The following is a 17,026-nucleotide window of genomic DNA, read 5'->3' as shown; positions in this document are numbered from 1 at the left end:
TGCTGTGCTTAGCAGCTGCACTAACTATCTATGTACTGTATGAGCAACAGTCTGCAGCCAAAAACCCAGAGAGGTCAATTTGCCTCAAGTGTGCCTACAATATGTAAGCTTTTAGAAGGAAAGGAACCATGTTTGGTCACTTAAAGTTGAAATAGATACGTAGATACGTATTCTCAAACTGTGGGACGAGTAACACTGGTGGTACGCAGGGTCCATCTAGCAGTGCACAGATAAAAAGTTTTTAAAAAGTAAATAAAATAATTGCACACATACAAATATATTAACCACAAATGTGCTGAAATGTTCATGTTGAACACTTAACTTTATGTGCAACAAACCAATTAACAACAAGCGGAATATCCAAAGCTAAAGGAAGCAAAAATGGTGGTACTTCAAAGCAAAAATATTTATTCCAGGTGGTACTTAAATACATTGAAAAAGTATATATAGTTCTATACACACTGTAAGGCAGTAGAACCCAGTAGAACCATGTGGTTCACTCCTAGCCTATCAGTGAAGGAAGGGAATGATAATGAAAACATTACAATGAAATATAATTCTTATGTAAAAAAAAAAAACAAAAAAACAATAATGGTTCCTTTTTTTGATGATTTCTGGGGTTAAAATGTACAATTTTATGTATTTTTTAAATTTATTTTTCAGTGTGTAGCATTTACATTTTTTTCCTATTTATTAAGTAATTGTAATATATTTGTATTTATTTTTACCATTATTTAAGTCATTTTACTTGTATTTATTTGAATTATTTTTAAGACTTTAAAGTCATTTTTATTTTTCTTTATTATTATTTTGTACATCTTTAAGTCATTTTTGTTTTTATTTTTTATTACATTTTTAAGGCTTTATTTGCAACTTTTAAGTCGTGTATGCGTTCATTTTTATTCTTTTTACACTTTTAAGTTATTTTAAATTTTTATTCATTTGTTTTTATTTTATTTGCTTACACTATTATTTAAGTTATTTTTCATGTATCACATATGTATTTTTTTTTACACTTTTATTCGTGAGCTTTATTTTTTAAAAATGTATTTGTTTCGCCTGTCATCTTTTGAAACATGAATACACATAATTACATGTCCAAAGTGCATTTTAGAGGAATTTATGAAGGCATTTTGCGAAGGAAATGAGGAAGAACATGATAGCTGCATGTAGACAAATAATGCATAAAGCCAAATGAAATATCCAAAAGACCACACACAAAAAAAAATGTGATCATTGAATCTAGAAGCTGCAGTACTGCTGTCGTAGCACTGGAGGGCGCAGTGGTGACACGTGATAACCTCTACATTTCAGCGACCAGGTGGAGGTACGCATGCTGGGATGTTTCCAGTATCGACATAAGTTACATTCCAAGTGGTGTACACTTTATATAACATATAAAGGTTAATAAGATATAAAATAATAAATACTACAGACCCGGATAAGTGGAAGAAAATAGACGAATGGCTATGACCATGGCCATGGCCGAATGCTTTTCTAGTTCCATATTTAGTACTGTGTCATATTAAATGGCCACTAGTAATATGAACACATATGAATTATGAGTCAAAAGAAGAATTTGGGCATAATAAAAAAAATCATACTAGAAAAAAAAGAAATAAATACATTTTTATTTACGTGACCTGGACCCGGATAAGCGGGAGAAAAAGGATGGATATATAAAAAAATATATTAAAAAAATATGAAAACTCTAACAAATAATAATAATAAAGTAAATAAAACTTAATAATACATAAAATAAATACAATCAATTATGTACTGAACTGCAGAGAGTAACATGATTTTATTATACATCTATTTATGTCATCCATCCATCCATTTTCTATGCCGCTTGTCCTCATTAGGGGGGGTGTGCTGGAGCCTATCCCAGCTGACTCTGGGCGAGAGACGGGGCGCACCCTGGACTGGTTGATATTTATGTCATATACTTTTAATATATATATTTAAAATGTTCTTGTCCCTGGTGAGGACAAGCGGCATAGAAAATGAATGAATATTAATTCAGAGAATTTGGGAAGAAGGCATGAATAGAAAAAAAAATCATACGACAAATAAAAATAAATTAATATATATATATATTTCATTTGTTTGTTATCTTGCAAGAATAATGTGGCAATTCTAGCACAATAAAATCTTCATTGTACGACAATAGACGTATGTGGTGTGAAATTCCACTCATCTCATAACATTCCATCTTGTTTCTTGCAAGTTCACGTCATTTTTTTCACCCAATATTCTCCGTAAAATGCACGATCCATTCTGATTAAAAAATCTATTTACATCTCCACAAGAAAATAAAGTCCCTTAATAAACATTTTTTCACCAATGTTGTCTTTTATTCATTATTTAAAAAAAAAAAAATCTCAATGAAACAAACCACAGTACACTCACACAGAGGTGAAAAAGTAAAACAGGAACACTCAACAACACCACACACACACACACACACACACACACCTACACACACACACACACACACACACACACATGCGTGAATTGTATACACTCAACTTTCTGCCTCTTGAAACACAACATGGCCGAGATCAAACCCAAGATACATTCAAGAATCCGCTGTACAATATGTCATCTTTCACTTTCATTGCCCAAAAATACTGTTTCTTTTTGTACACGCTCTCCTTTCTGTTTGACGACGGCGTATTAGGGCCACGTTGAAAAAAATCATAATCGGCGATTTCGAGAATCAGGTAATAAATTTGTGAGGAAAAAAAAGTCGTACATTTAGGAGAAAAAAAAGTTGTAATATCACGAGAGTAACGTCGTGAATTTACGAGAATAACGTTGTAAATTTACGAGAATAACGGCGCAAATTTACAAGAGTAACCTTGTAAATTTATGAGAATAATGTTGTAAATTTAAGAGAATAACATTGTAAATTTACGGGAATAACGTAAATTTACAAGAGTAACGTCGTAAATTTACGAGAGTAACGTTGTAAGTTTACGGGAATAATGTAAATTTACAAGAGTAACGTCGTAAATTTACGAGAGTAACGTAAATTTACGAGAATAACATCGTAAGAAACGTTCCTCTCTCTTCAGGCAAGCTTTTATTGATAACGTGGCAGCAAAACAGATTAGCATGCTAGCCCTTCTCACTTCCGCCTTCCTTACCCCGCCCCCGCCACGTGCCCAAGGCCATTGCCTGAGATAGCTGTGAAAAGGGGGGAACTTATGTGACCTTTGGCCTCGGGCAAAGGTAAAATTAGGACTTTTTTTTTCTCAGAAATTCACGACTTTATTCTCGGAAATTTACGACTTTATTCTCGAAATCTCCGATTATGTTTTTCTTTAATGTGGCCCTAAAAGTCCGTCGTGCGATTTAGTAACATAGCTGGTGATAAAAAAAATGGGAAGGATGTCTATTTACACAGAGGAGCAATCAGGTAAAATATAAAAGACAATAAATAAGGGACATCACACAACTTTTTTGTCTTTTTAGCCGCCTGAGACGAGCCTTTCACAGCCTTGTTTCCAATGTGAAACACTTGGCAAGAACAAGTGCTGTTGTGGGCTCTTAAAAAATGCAACCATTATTTTTTTGGGTCTCGGGAGGTTAAAGCCACAATATGCAAAACATTTTGGATTTTCTTTAATGTTTAAATAGTATAAAATGAAATAAACATAAAGTCTATTAATTAATAAAAATTTAAATTATCGTATTAAAATTTCCATTAATTAATACAAAATGTGAAATATAATTCTAAATTATTTTGCTTATTTTATTCTTGTATTTCATCACCATCATCATCAGTTCACAAGAAAACAATGTGCCAGAGTGGTTGTAATTCCTACGTTAGACAGCAGTGGCCGCTGTTGTCTCACAATAGCGTCATGGGTGTTGCTGTAATAATGGACACCGGCAAGTCAAGGTTTGGGTTGAAATAGCAGCAGACGATTCAAACATGTAAGTGACGTAGCCTCCAGACTTTGGCACACAGATAATCCAGATTGTGCATGTTTACACAGTATTTAGCAGTAAAAATGGCATCAGAGGAAGGCTGAGCAGGAAGAATGCATGTGTCATTGTTGCAGCAACCACACGGAAGCACACGATTGGTTGTGTAGCTGCAAGAAGGAAGGTTGCAGACATGCAGATAAAAACACAAGCTGATCCATCTGTACACTTGTTTTGTTTTTGTTTGGACAGGTGCTCTAAACACTGCAGGAGAGGTGAAATGATGCCACGGATTGAAGATGGGACATTTTACAAAGAGTTCTAATGCAAAACCTTTCGGTTTTTATGGAAGGACTAACCAGTGGTTCACAAAGATGGAAAACAGTCCTTCGGGAAATTGCTCACATGAGGTTCTGGAAGGAAACAAAACATAAAATAAAATGAGAATACCCTCATTACGCTAAATTAAACACATTTTTAAAATCTCGGTTCTTGTTTCTAAGCAGAAACGTCAACATTGCATTTAAATTTTTATATAAACAGAATTAAAACATTTTTTTTCCTGGAGTTTGTTGCTAGACTAATATTGATTTGTTTTTCTTATGACAACAATGATTAGTTTTTATTAATATTATTATCTATTGTTATTTTTATTACATTTGTTTTTTTTAGACACTGAACTGATGTAACTGAATTTTTTTGTCTTTCAATTTTGGGAACTTTTTTTTTTTTTTTTTTTTACATTGCATTATGCATTATGCATTATGCATTGCATTATTATTTCGTTGAATAAAAATTCATCAGCAAAATGCGTGTGTTTAAAAATTCTGATAAAATATGGTGTTTAAAAATTCCGTTCACAAAAATTCAGTGTAAAAAAATTCAATTATGCTTGAATAAAAATTCATAAGCAAAATAAGAATGATTAAAAATTCAGTTTGTTAAAATACAGTGTAAAAAAATTCACTGAAAAAAATTATTTAATATAAAAAATCAATTATGGTGAAAATTGCATTGAAGAAAATTTCATAAGGAAAATACGAATGTTTAAAAATTCAGTTTGTTAAAATGCAATGTTTAAAATTCCGTTCACAAAAATGTTGTGTAAAAACATCCGATGTAAATAAAAATTCAGTGTACAAAAACCAATTGTGATGTGCATTTCATTGAATAAAAATTCATATGCGAAAAAAGAATGTTTAAAAATTCCGTTTGTTAAAATCAGTGCTTTAAGATTCAGTTCACAGAAATTCAGTGTAAAAAAAGTTCAATGTAAATAAAAAAAAAATCAGCGTAAAAAAATTCAATTATGCAGAAAATTTTCTTAAATAAAAATTCGTAAGCAAAATAAGAAAGTTTAAACATTCAGTTTGTTAAAATAATGGTGTTTTCAAATTCAGTTCACAAAATTTTGTGTAAAAAATTCTATGTAAATAAAACATTCAGTGTAAAAAAATTAAATTATTCTGTAAATTTCATTGAATCAAAAAAAAAAAAAAGCAAAATACGAATGTTTAAAAATTCCGTTGGTTAAAATATGTGCAATATAATTTGAAATTGAAAAATGAATGAATTGAAATAAAAATGAAAAAATGACTTGACTATTTATTCTTTTTCTTTCCAACTTTATGCTACTAAAATAACATTATTTTTCCTCATAATATTAGAGCGCTAAATCACGGTGCTTTTCTCATAATATTTTGAATTTATTCTTGTAAAATTACAGGTGGCTTTTTTTTTCCATTTTTGCTGTTAATGTGGTTTTTTTGTGTAGCTTTCTAACCATTACCTCATCCCTCCTCCGTCCAGAAAGGGGTGATCTGGTAAAGACGCCACCCAGTGACCCATAGCCTGACATCTGGTGGGACGGCCCGTTCTGGATTACATTCTCATCTGCAGATGACAAGCGGATCAGTGAAGAGCTGCAGCTGTGTTTATATAGGTTAAAACCTAAGTGATGCAACAGACTGCAAACAGACCCCCCTCAGCCACTATGAGCAATGCATGCGACAATGGAACCTGTTGGGTTTTTTTCTGGGCCAACTGGGATTTGTCGTACAATCACATTAAAAGTCCTTCATTTCAGCTGCAGCTGTTGTGTTGCTGAGAAAGGAAGTGCTCTTTTGTTTTGTTGATGCCAATAAGACATAACCTCCTACCCTGCGATGACCACTTTGTAGCTCCTCTCCTCTGGGGGGAGAGATGCTCGTCCCTCCTCTGAGAACCAGATGAGTCGCTGCCTTCTTTTCGGGTCGAAGCGTCGCCCAGGAGCTGCAGGGAGTTGTCGACGGGGGGAGGCGCTGGAGGAGGGGGCAGCTCTAGATGTTGTAGATACAGAGGGGAAACATCCTGCTTTCATACAAATGGGGTGGGACAGTTGTTCATGGGGAAAATAGGCTTCTTAAATCCGGAGGGCCAACTATCACTGCGAGCGGGCATCCAAACGTTGAATCCAAATTTTGTTATTGGTCCGCGGAACATTCTAAAAAATACAATTTATCAAGAAAACTAAAAAGAAAAAAAACAACAACAACAGCAAACAATTTTAAAGCAGTCATTTTACAAAAATAAAATAAATATTGAGAGAAAAAACAAGATCGGGCAGAAAAAGTCATAATTTTATGAGAATAAAAGAGCATCATTTCAGTAGCAGAAAGTTGAAAGATGAAAGATTTATATTATTATAATTATTCAGTTGTAATTAAGTTAAGTTGTAATTTTTGGAAAATTAGGTTACAGAAAAAGTTGCAACGTTACAAAAATATTACAACACGTTATAAAATATTATAGGGATAAAGTCATAATTACAAGAGGTAGCTAACTTGTGAGTGTTAAGTTGCTGTGTGATGATTTTAGAGTTCTTTCTAAGATGACACCGTGAGTCAGACTGTTATATTAAGTAATGACCTCCTGCAATTTCTGATTGGCTCCTGTCAAATAAAGAGCTGCCTGGTCCTCACGGACATGTGCGTGACAGAATATGTAATTTTATGACATGGACATGTGCATTTTATAGTCTGGTGCAGATTATATATGTACAAATCTCAAAATCTCAAAATATAATATTAAAAATATTAAGAAAAAATAAATTTGATAGAAAATAATTATAGTTTTGTATGCAGAAAACAATGTGAAATAATTATAGATAACCAATGAAATGGATAAATGAACATTTGACATAATTTTTTATCTTTATTGAAGACTCTTCTGCAAAGACAGGAAAGCGCGAGCCACATGCACATCTTTGTGTTTTGCTGCCACGTCTTTCTTGAATTCAATAGTGTTTCTCACTTTCTTTATCAACTTTCTTTGGCCAATAGTGGTTATTTTGCAGCGGTACTCAATAAAAGACTTGTGGTCTAAGTGTGTTAGTAAGCAACGAACTAAAGAGTCAAGCACTGATGATGTCATAGAGAGGCGATGGAGCAGGGGGACAATGACTTCCCGGTGGGAGCTGATGCAGGCTATCAGGCATGTTTTGTAATAAAGACAAGTCACACAACAACACTGAGTCACCAACGTGTGGGATTCTTTGTACGGGCACTCGATTCAGCAGAATGATGCGCAGGTGTTAGGAATGGAATATTTTACGCTCTCTTTTGGCACAGCAACATGTTTGTGCCTGTTCACCACTGAGATATATAATAAGGCCTTTCACTTGGAACAAACACACATACAGTTTCTAGATCAGCTATCCATCCAAGACTGGCTGGAACCAGTTTAAACTAATGTCCCAACAACTAAGAGGGAAGTTTACCTCCATTGACCAGAGTTCTTCCTCAGAGATTGCTCAGACTTCACAAGGCTTTGCTTCGGTTGGTGGCTGATCGCTTCTCTCCAGCGCTGGCATTGCCATTGTCACTATCTACTCTTATTGGAGTAAACTTAAACTTACTACTTTATTTGAGTTAATGTAGTTGTTTCCCAGCTGATAGAATGAAACAACCTTTGTGGTTCCTCCCCTGCTAAAAAGGGACGAACCGAACAAATGGAACAGTTCGAGTACAATAACCGAGACAGAGCACAAAAACCGAGAAGTGTGTTTGGCAATCATTTTCGTCGAAAACTGGGTGGTACGAAAACCTATTGCATTGCCAAAGAGTTCCCAAACTAAGCATCCACGTGTGAAGAATAGATATTGGTTCTTTTAGAGTTCGGACACGATAGGCAGATTACGCGCATCATCTTTATTATGTGTGTTTGCGACAGGTTCATTTGTTCATAGAACGCACACAGAACAATGAACGACTCTGTTTCTGTCTCCTTTCTTCCCCCTAATGAGCAATGTGCGCCCTGCGCTGATTGATGAGTCTTCAATAAAGGTAAAAAGTGATATTAAATGTTCATTAAGGGCCCCATTCTCCCATTTGCTTAAGCGGTGAAAAACACCAAGCTGTGCGGATACTGGCTGTGCGGCTCTCTCCTTAAGTCTGTCACTGCGCACTTTCATTCAAGATACACACATTGGGTGGAGCAACCCTAAAATGAGGGTGTTGTCAAATGTTTTAGGTCTGAATATTTTTGTCAGGTATGCACATTTTGGGTTTCTGGCGTACACAGACTTGTAGTTTGATTTCCACGCACAGTTTTATAAGTGAGGCCCCTGGTTGAAGCGTATATACAGTACACACACTTACATCACCATGACGACACACACGAGCAAAAGCACTGGCTATGCATCAGAGTATATGTAGCCAAATATTCTTCACGGTGAAATGCAGATATCAATTAAACCTGTTACATTCTCCTTCAATGGATAAGGCCTTTTCAAATTAAAAATTGGCTTTATCTTTTTCATGGCTTTCAATGACATTCACAAGTGTTGGGAAAACTCCATGTTCCATGGTTTTCACACAGCCCCAAAAAAAGCTGCCATGGCAAAGTCCGCCTCTTCAGTCAATGAATCACATAAGCGTGCCTTCCTTCACAAATTGAGCGCACGGGTCTGGATGGGAGAACATGAAAAAGGGAAACGCGTGTAACTCCAAGCGCGTAGAAAAAGGCTGAAGCGCAAACGGAAGAATCGGCCACTAAATCATTTCATTTGTCATTTCTATGTATTTTGCTTGGTTTTCTGCATGTAAAACTAAATCTACTGTATATCTGTTCATATTTCTGGGTGTCTGGAAGAGATGAATTGGATTTAAATGATTTCCTACGGGAAATAATGAAAATATATTAAATATACATATATATTTTTTAAAGTGCTGCATACAATTACATGTTTAAAGCTAGATTTCAGTGTCAGGGTTTCACTTCTTATTATAAGGTTGTTGATCCAAAAACCGGCTTAAAGAGATCACAGCGTTCCTTGTCGTTGTTACAATTAAAAGAATGCCTCAGTGTGCGTCATACCTGCTTGGTTGTGTAGCTCCCGTCTGAGTTGTCCATCCTTGGGGAGTTTTTTCTTATTCCTGGATCTGTGTGCTTGGGCTGCAGGGCTCAAATCGCCGGCTGGAGCAAGAGATTGTCCTGACAAGAAAGTGTGTTTATCACCCTCGAGGAACTGAAGAGAAACTAAAGGCGCAGAGATGGACTTCAAAATAAATCTGACATGATTTTCATGTGCAAGTAATGTCTGCTGGGTCACATGGTAAACTAAATTACTAATGACATTGTGTTCCAGTGCGCTGCCTTCAGAGAAGACATGAGGCTGGATTCAAACTGACCTTTGCAGAGGCTGTTGCCCCATTGGCTGGTGTGGTACACCTCAACGGCATCCCGCGTCTTGGTAAATAGATCCGGGTTGGACTGGGAGAACTGGGAGTGGTGACGGGCCATGAGGTCGATGTGCTGCAGCCGCGGACTCCCGTTGGGCTCTAACGTATCCCGCTGAGGGGAAGCTGGGTATGACAGCTCCCAGGCCGGCTGGTGGCTGGTGGAAGGCTCCTCTTTAGGGGCGTCCATTAGGTAGGTTCTGGCGGGCAGCGGGGGACACCAGTCGTCATCTTCCTCCCCGGAGCTAGAAGAGGACGAGCACAAGTGACAGAAGCATGAGTGTGTGTCTTAAAAGCAAGTGGTAAATATTCAAAACCTACTTTCACTGCATTTTATTAATTCTATTCCTAACCATGTAAATTTGCAAATTTTTGGGAAACCCTGCCATTTGTGCTTATAATCTCCATAATTAGGCCATTTATTTTTAGAAAACCCATCTCATGTTCCCTACATTGGTAAAGCTTGATTTGCACAGAGAATAGTCTGCAACAAACCTCAACTTGCTTGAGGAAGTGCTGTCTCTTTGAAATTAATTTGCTTAATTAATAATAATAATCAACAGTAATCCGTCGTTTTTCACAGTTAATCAGTTCCAGACCTGACCGCAGTAAGTGTAAGTAGGAGTCCTTATTCATGAATTTAATATTTGCATAGTTAGAGCATAGAAAACTTGTTTATGTCCTTCTAAATATGGTTTTTAACATTATTAGAGCCCTCTAGGCATGAAGTAACACCCCTATAGTTACCACTACACTCCAATTACCCAGTGGTTCTCAATTATTCTCAATTATCTCAATTTGAGATTTGAGAAGGACTGCTATTACCCAATACAGTGGACATAATAATAAAAAAAAAAACATTTAACACAAATAAGACTTGTGCTCATGTGTGTTGCAATAAATGTGTTTAGAGGGGATGAGTGGCAGGCGGACAGGAAGTCGGGGGTTCAGAGTTGAGTTTTAGCTTGGCGTGGGTTACGGCGGTTACGTTTTTTTTTAGGGATTATTGTGCCTGTTGTGAGATAATTCAAAACTGCCAAAAAAGCCTGTTGCTCCGGCGATCAAGTCTGGTGCTTATGTGTCTTACTGAACATTATAGTAACATTACTGACACCTAGTGACCAGTGGAGAATACTACTTCTCATTCACACCATCTTTGAATGCAGTGTATGTATTTTACTTCATTTAGCCATTTTTACGCTTAAAAATGCTTAATTTTGGCAAAAAAATACCCCAAATTTGCTTCAATAGGCATATTTTTGACTAATAATAGTCCATATTCAACCACAAAAGAGCATGGGTGTACCCCGCCTGTCGCCCGAAGTCAGCTGGGATAGGCTCCACCATACCCCCGCGACCCTAATGAGGATGAAGCGGTATAGAAAATGGATGGATGGATATTTGTGAAACACTGACAGCGTGAAGCCGCAAAATTCTAAAGGCAAAGTGGTGAGGGACGACTGGAGATGTGTAAATGCAAAACAATTACTATTTAAAAGTAATTTATAACCCGCAAGGCATGCTGGGAAGCCCACACGCACATTTTCCCAAACTTCCAGCATGTCTTGTATTATACAGAGTTGTGTGCATTGCTTGTATAGAATGCCTGTGGCCTTTTTGATTTAAAAACGAGCAATGCTGTTCCACTCCAGTCCTGTAGGTGTCAGTAGTTCACATTATGAAACATCCAGTGCAGTGGCATCTGTTGGAACTTGGCTCCAATGCAGGTGGACTGTACAGCAAAATGTAATGGATTCTCTCCTGTTTACTGAATATGTAGAAGTTTGTATTTAGCAGATGTAACCAGACAAACTTCCCCTGCGGTCGCTTTTAGGTAGAAGCGGTGGACCAGAAACACCCGTGTGACTAATATTCATGGCAGTGCCGACAGGCCCAATTAAATGATGGACATGTCAGTGAAATCACAGAGTTAATTCATGCTGTCAGATTGCGGTTAATGTCATTAGAAAAGACACGGCATGGTCAGAGCAGCCTTCCAATCCCACGTTGCTATGTCTGCAATCCAAGCTGTCAGAACCTGTTAGAGAAGACGCACACCCTCCCCCCTCCGAAACCACACAGCGCAATCTGCTCGCTGCCTGCAGCCACGACTTTTGTTAATTTGCTAAATCCCCAAAGTCAAAAATTCCGTTTGGCAGCCCGGTGGGCTGGCTCTGCACTCTACACACTTTAACTCTCATCCAAAAGTTCTTAATTAGAGACGCAGCGGTTGTGAAAGATCATATTTACATTGATAGCTGTCACGTCTCACCTGTGCTGCTCCTCTTCATCAGCCTTTGGGTGACTTCCATCCTTGTTGGCCGGGAGAGGAAGCGACAGCACGTCCACCCAGGTGAGCGGAGTGGACTTGCACACGGAACCAGCAGATCTTTGCTTTAGCAGTTTATCTACCCACAGAGAATGTGTGAAAGAAGCTCCTTTAATCACACACTCAAAACACTTTTAGTAGACTTTGCGCTACTTCCGGGGTGTCCAAAGTGTGGCCCGGGGGGCATTTGCGGCTGTTTTTTGATTGGCCTTTGGCACAATCTAAAAATAGAATTTAACAAGAAAACTTTTTTTTTTTAAAGCAGCAAAAATGGAAAAATCTGCAGTAATTATACAAGAATAAAGTAAAAATTTTGTTGTAATCTAAAAGGTGTAATATGACAAAAACAAACAATAAAACAATAAATTTGTAATTTTTGGAGAATTTGTTTGGCGAAAAAAAGTTATAATATTATGGGGAAAAAGTCAAAATATTATGTTAATAAGGTCATAATATTACAAGAAATGTTAATTTTAATATTTGCAAAATTAAAAAAAACATCCCTCAGAAATGGTAAAAACCCTGTATTTTTACGGGAATAAACTTGTAATATGAGGAAAAATGCCATTTTAGTCACAGAAGAAGTCGGAATATTATGAGAAACAAACAAAACAATATGAAGTTGTAATTTTTTGAAAATTAGGTGGGAGGAAAAAACTTCAAATATTATGGGAATAAAGTCACATTAATACGAGATGAAAATTTACAAAGAATATCCAAGAAGAAAGTTGAAATAATTGGAGAAAAAAAAAAAACAGCAAAATTGGAGGGGAAAGCACAAAGTTGATACTAATAACAGGCTTTTTCACCCATATAACAAAGCTATGATGCACCTTTTTCTTGAAATATATACGCTGTATACCTTTTTAGCATATCTACATGTGTTCCTGTACAAAATATCAAAGTGGCCCGCACTGGAAAAAGTTTGGACACCCCTGCTCTACATGAAGGACACCCTCCTTATTATTGCTTTTTTTCATTTTCATTTTCAAAGTGTTTGTGGAACTTGTGACGAGGAGAGATTACGCATGCTAGCCTGCCTGGCTGCCTCCACAGATCCCCGCTAAATGAGAGTTGAGCAGCGGTAGCCCGTTAGGGGGTGAGGTTAACCAATGCACAGCCACACCAGCTGGCATCCCTTACACATATTTACAATTTATTTTGTAATAGGACAGAATGATGACGTTTATTCTTCAACTACACATGCAACCCGCCTGGTACAATGTACCATGTTAAGACTCAAATAGGAAAAAAAAAGCGAGTGCTATGAGTACATATACAGTACTGTGAGTAAATTTGAAAAAAGGTCATGTACCGTTGTTTTTCTTGGAGTACTGAAGCTTGGCGTATTCAGACGTGGAATGACCAGACTGGATGGTCCAATGATCCAGGTCCTGCTCCAGACCCACGAGGCCATTATTGGACAGCGCTGGGTTGCTGCTGTACGGGTCAGGGCCCTGGTTGTATGAGGCGCTGGAGTAGGTGTCATAATAGGTGAGCAGGTCTTCCTCTGCCGCTGTGTTGATGGTGCTGTAGATGGGACTCTCGTTGTGTTTCTCTGGGTGGTAATTGGCGATACCGACAGCTGAATGCAAAGTGGAAGGTGGTGGTAAACGTGACCTTCATTGTGTAATGTGGAGGTGCTTCATTCAATGCTCTCTTACCGTTGTAATATTTATCTGAGTCCAGTTTGCCAGAGCAGCAGTTGATGGAGTCTTTGCTGGCGTGCATCAGGTTCGGAGTGGGCCACGAGTCGGCCAGCCAGGGGAAGGTGCCCATATTTGATCCCAACATGCTAGGACTGGAAAGGCTACATGATACTGTATGTCTATAAAACATTAGGCACACCTGCATAATCTATACAACAATGTTATTATTATTATTGTTGTACAGCATCAGCATTCGCTTACATTTTTGATCAAAATATAATTAAACAAATTCTTTAAAAGTGGGGAATACATCCTTCCTCAAACATCATCCACCCAAATGCCTACCTCACTCACGGTGCAACCAAAAATAACGGATTAGGCGGGTATTGAACTAAACACACACTAATATACTGTACATGCAAAACAATACTATTTTTTATTAACATATAACCTGCAAAGCATGTTGGGAAGCCCACACAATACTTCCCAAAAGAAAGTTACCCAGCATGCCTTGCGGGTTATACGTTAATATAAAATACTATTGCTTTGCATGTGTATACTAAGTGTGTAAGCATTTTTTAATACCAACATAGCCTGTGTCCCTCATGTGTTACTTGCTGTGTTGTTTTTGGTTGCACCATGAGTCATGTTTTTTTGCCATTCTGCTATAGTAGTAGTGGTGGTGTAGAACGGCGCTAAAAAAGTGAAAAGTCAACGTGATCTCTGTAAAGGCAGAACATTTTGATACAGCTCTTGTACTGGAAGCCATTAGATGGTGCAGGCGTACCTAATGACATGTCCAGTGAGCTTACATGACTGCAAACAGGCACAGCTAAAATAATCATCAGAATTTAAATGTTATTCAGCTTACCCTCCATTGATGATTCCAGATCCTTCCCCATGAGCAAAGCCAACTAGAGGACGAAAAAGTATTGTCACTATCAAACATGTTTTTTGTTTATTTATATTTTTGGAAAACATGACCTTTTGTTGATTATAGCAAAGGCAGCCTCACTATGTAAATGTGTATACAGTAGTGATACCTTTGCAATAGAAATCATGAGGTGAAAGGGGTCCTTTAGCCTTGGTTTTTAAATGAATTAAAGCGGGGGTGTCCAAACATTTTTCCAGCGAGGGCCACATAGTGAAAAATGAAAGGATGCAAGGGTCACTTTGATATTTTGTAATGCTAAAAAGTCCTATATATTTCATCAACTACTCTCTTTGCTCCCTTGATCCCGTGTGGCTTCTTCCTTTTTATTTATTTATTTTCTTGTTAAATTCTATTTGTAGAATGTGCAACGGCCCAATAAAATAACAGCCACGGGCTTCAAAAGGCCCCGGGCCGCACTTTTATCCTCATGAGTTAACGTCCTTCTCCAAGACAACACATGTGTCTGTATGTCAAAGGGCATGTTCTAAATTCTTCCTCTCTATCGTCGAGACAAAAACATTTTAATTATCTAAAAATGTGATGAAGCATTGCAAAAACTAGAACTGAAAGCATCTCTTCCTCGCATCTCCCTTGAGATCTAATAAAAACTTTTTCACTAGTTGGGATGATATTTTGTCAAGCTGTCTCTTTTCTTCTTCTGTTTGAGCTGGCAGATGTGACAGACCGCGCCAGAAGGTGACTTAAAACTGAAAGTCACGAGTTTTGCCAAAGTAACCTTTCATACTTTGACAGCTCCTGGTTTTGCCCCCATCTGCCACTAAATCAAAAGTGTCACATTTCAGAGGTTGAACACGAGTTCACTTCTTCTCTTTCAACAGCAAAACACACCCACTGTCGTTTTGCCTGAACCAGTCTGTGTTAAGTGCTTACCTGCTGGGGTGTATGCAAAGGAGGTGGTGTAGTGGCCCAGCTGCTTCCTCCTGCGGTGGCGGCAATAGAACCAAGCGCTGAAGCCCATCAGAGCCAGCCAGGCGGCCATGCCAAGCCCGGCGATGAACGCCGGCTGCCGCATGACGATGGTGATCTGCTCCGAAATGCTGACGTTGCCGCTGCCATCGTTCCTCACGGGTGTTAAGGTGTGAACCCCCGGCAGAGCTGATGGATGACCAGAGAGTGAGTGGAGAGCCCTGAAGCAACACAGGATGTCTTATTTGTCTCAAAGTTAGACTCACTGAGAAGAAGGTCGACGGGTGGGCTTTGCGCACCGACGCCCAGGCTGGTGACAGCGGCCACTGTGACAGCGTAGCGGACATCCGGCAGCAGATCATTCAGCAGGATGGACAGGACAGCGCCATCCACTGTTCGGTTGATGTGGTTCTCCTGCTCCAAACTGCTGCTTACACACCACACCTGAAGACAGTGGACACGCCTGGTCAGACTTTACTGTATGTAGTCATTATAGAACGATATCTGTCATTCCTTTTTAGAATCCATCCATTTTCAATACTGACAATGCTATTAAGGATCATGGCAGAGGCTGGAGCCTATCCCAGCTGACAGGCAAAAGGCAGACTCCAACCTGAACTGGCTGCCAAGCATCAGCTGCATGATCCAACAGGAGATGTCTGACTGATATTATCTGCTGATATTGGCATAAAAACAAGGTATCGGATTACATTGGTATCGGTTTTTCTGACAATAATGATATTGTTGCACAATGGCTCCACAGAGCAACAAACTCAGTATGTCTACGGCCTGGGATTATTTCCAAGTTTCACTTTTGGATTGTAAATATCCAATTGTAAGGGATTGTAATCCCTTGTTTATCAAGGGTTTATCGAGCGGTTAATTAATTGCAGACCTGACCACGATAAAAGTGAATTTCTTTGAAGTAGTATTCTTTGTTGATAAATCAAATATTTTCGTAGTTAACGACCTTCTAAATATGGGTTTTAACATTATTAGAGACCTCTAGACATGAAATAACACCCCTATAGTCACCTTTACACTCATATTACTCAATATAGTAGACATAACCTGAGGGAGGAAATAAGACCTTTAAAACATAAATAAGACTTGTGCTCGTGTGTTTCAATAAATGTTGGATGTGTGGACAGAAAGTGATGTCTGAAATTCAGAGTTGCGTTTTAGCTGGAGTATGGCCACAACAGTAGCCCATGTTATTACTGTATGACTATGATGATGGCGATGGTGGTTATTGTTACGTTGTTATTGATGTTATGTCAATTCAAACCTGGAATAAAAGCCTGTTGTTCCAGCAGTCAAGTCGGTTGCGTGTGTTACTATCGACACCGAACAAGCGGTCAGATATTCCATATGTCCTATTAGCCTAACATGCATGTTTTTGGAATGTGGGAGGAAACCGGAGTGCCCGGAGAAAACCCACACACACACGGGGAGAACATGCAAACTCCACACAGAAATGGCCAATGGAGATTCGAACCCAGATCTTCCCGATCTCCTGACTGTGTGGCAAAAC

At 38.1% G+C, this 17,026-nt stretch overlaps 1 protein-coding gene across 5 annotated transcripts in view; it reads right to left on the bottom strand.

The window, feature by feature from the left end:
* Positions 1 to 2,101: 2,101 nt before the first annotated feature.
* zgc:77784 (uncharacterized protein LOC402947 homolog) overlaps positions 2,102 to 17,026 on the bottom strand; it is a 102,665-nt gene continuing 87,740 nt past the window's right edge. Inside the window, exons 15-25 of one of the 5 annotated variants that reach the window (XM_054793672.1) lie at positions 15,759 to 15,936; positions 15,457 to 15,681; positions 14,503 to 14,545; positions 13,647 to 13,810; positions 13,298 to 13,540; positions 11,926 to 12,061; positions 9,606 to 9,898; positions 9,292 to 9,408; positions 6,096 to 6,254; positions 5,726 to 5,829; positions 2,102 to 4,349 (exon numbers count right to left, since the gene is read on the bottom strand). In XM_054793672.1, coding sequence (XP_054649647.1) covers positions 4,338 to 4,349; positions 5,726 to 5,829; positions 6,096 to 6,254; positions 9,292 to 9,408; positions 9,606 to 9,898; positions 11,926 to 12,061; positions 13,298 to 13,540; positions 13,647 to 13,810; positions 14,503 to 14,545; positions 15,457 to 15,681; positions 15,759 to 15,936 — 1,674 coding nt within the window. In that variant the 3' untranslated portion in view covers positions 2,102 to 4,337. Of the gene's footprint in view, positions 4,350 to 5,725; positions 5,830 to 6,095; positions 6,255 to 6,287; positions 8,882 to 9,291; positions 9,409 to 9,605; positions 9,899 to 11,925; positions 12,062 to 13,297; positions 13,568 to 13,646; positions 13,811 to 14,502; positions 14,546 to 15,456; positions 15,682 to 15,758; positions 15,937 to 17,026 lie in introns of those variants that run through there. The other 4 variants (XM_054793673.1, XM_054793669.1, XM_054793671.1 and 1 more) reach the window with 4 other exon arrangements.

The sequence above is a fragment of the Dunckerocampus dactyliophorus genome, chromosome 12 (assembly GCF_027744805.1).
Source record: "Dunckerocampus dactyliophorus isolate RoL2022-P2 chromosome 12, RoL_Ddac_1.1, whole genome shotgun sequence".
Lineage (NCBI taxonomy): Eukaryota > Metazoa > Chordata > Actinopteri > Syngnathiformes > Syngnathidae > Dunckerocampus > Dunckerocampus dactyliophorus.
Note: the sequence above shows the minus strand (reverse complement) of the source record. Positions and strands in the feature narration are given on the sequence as shown.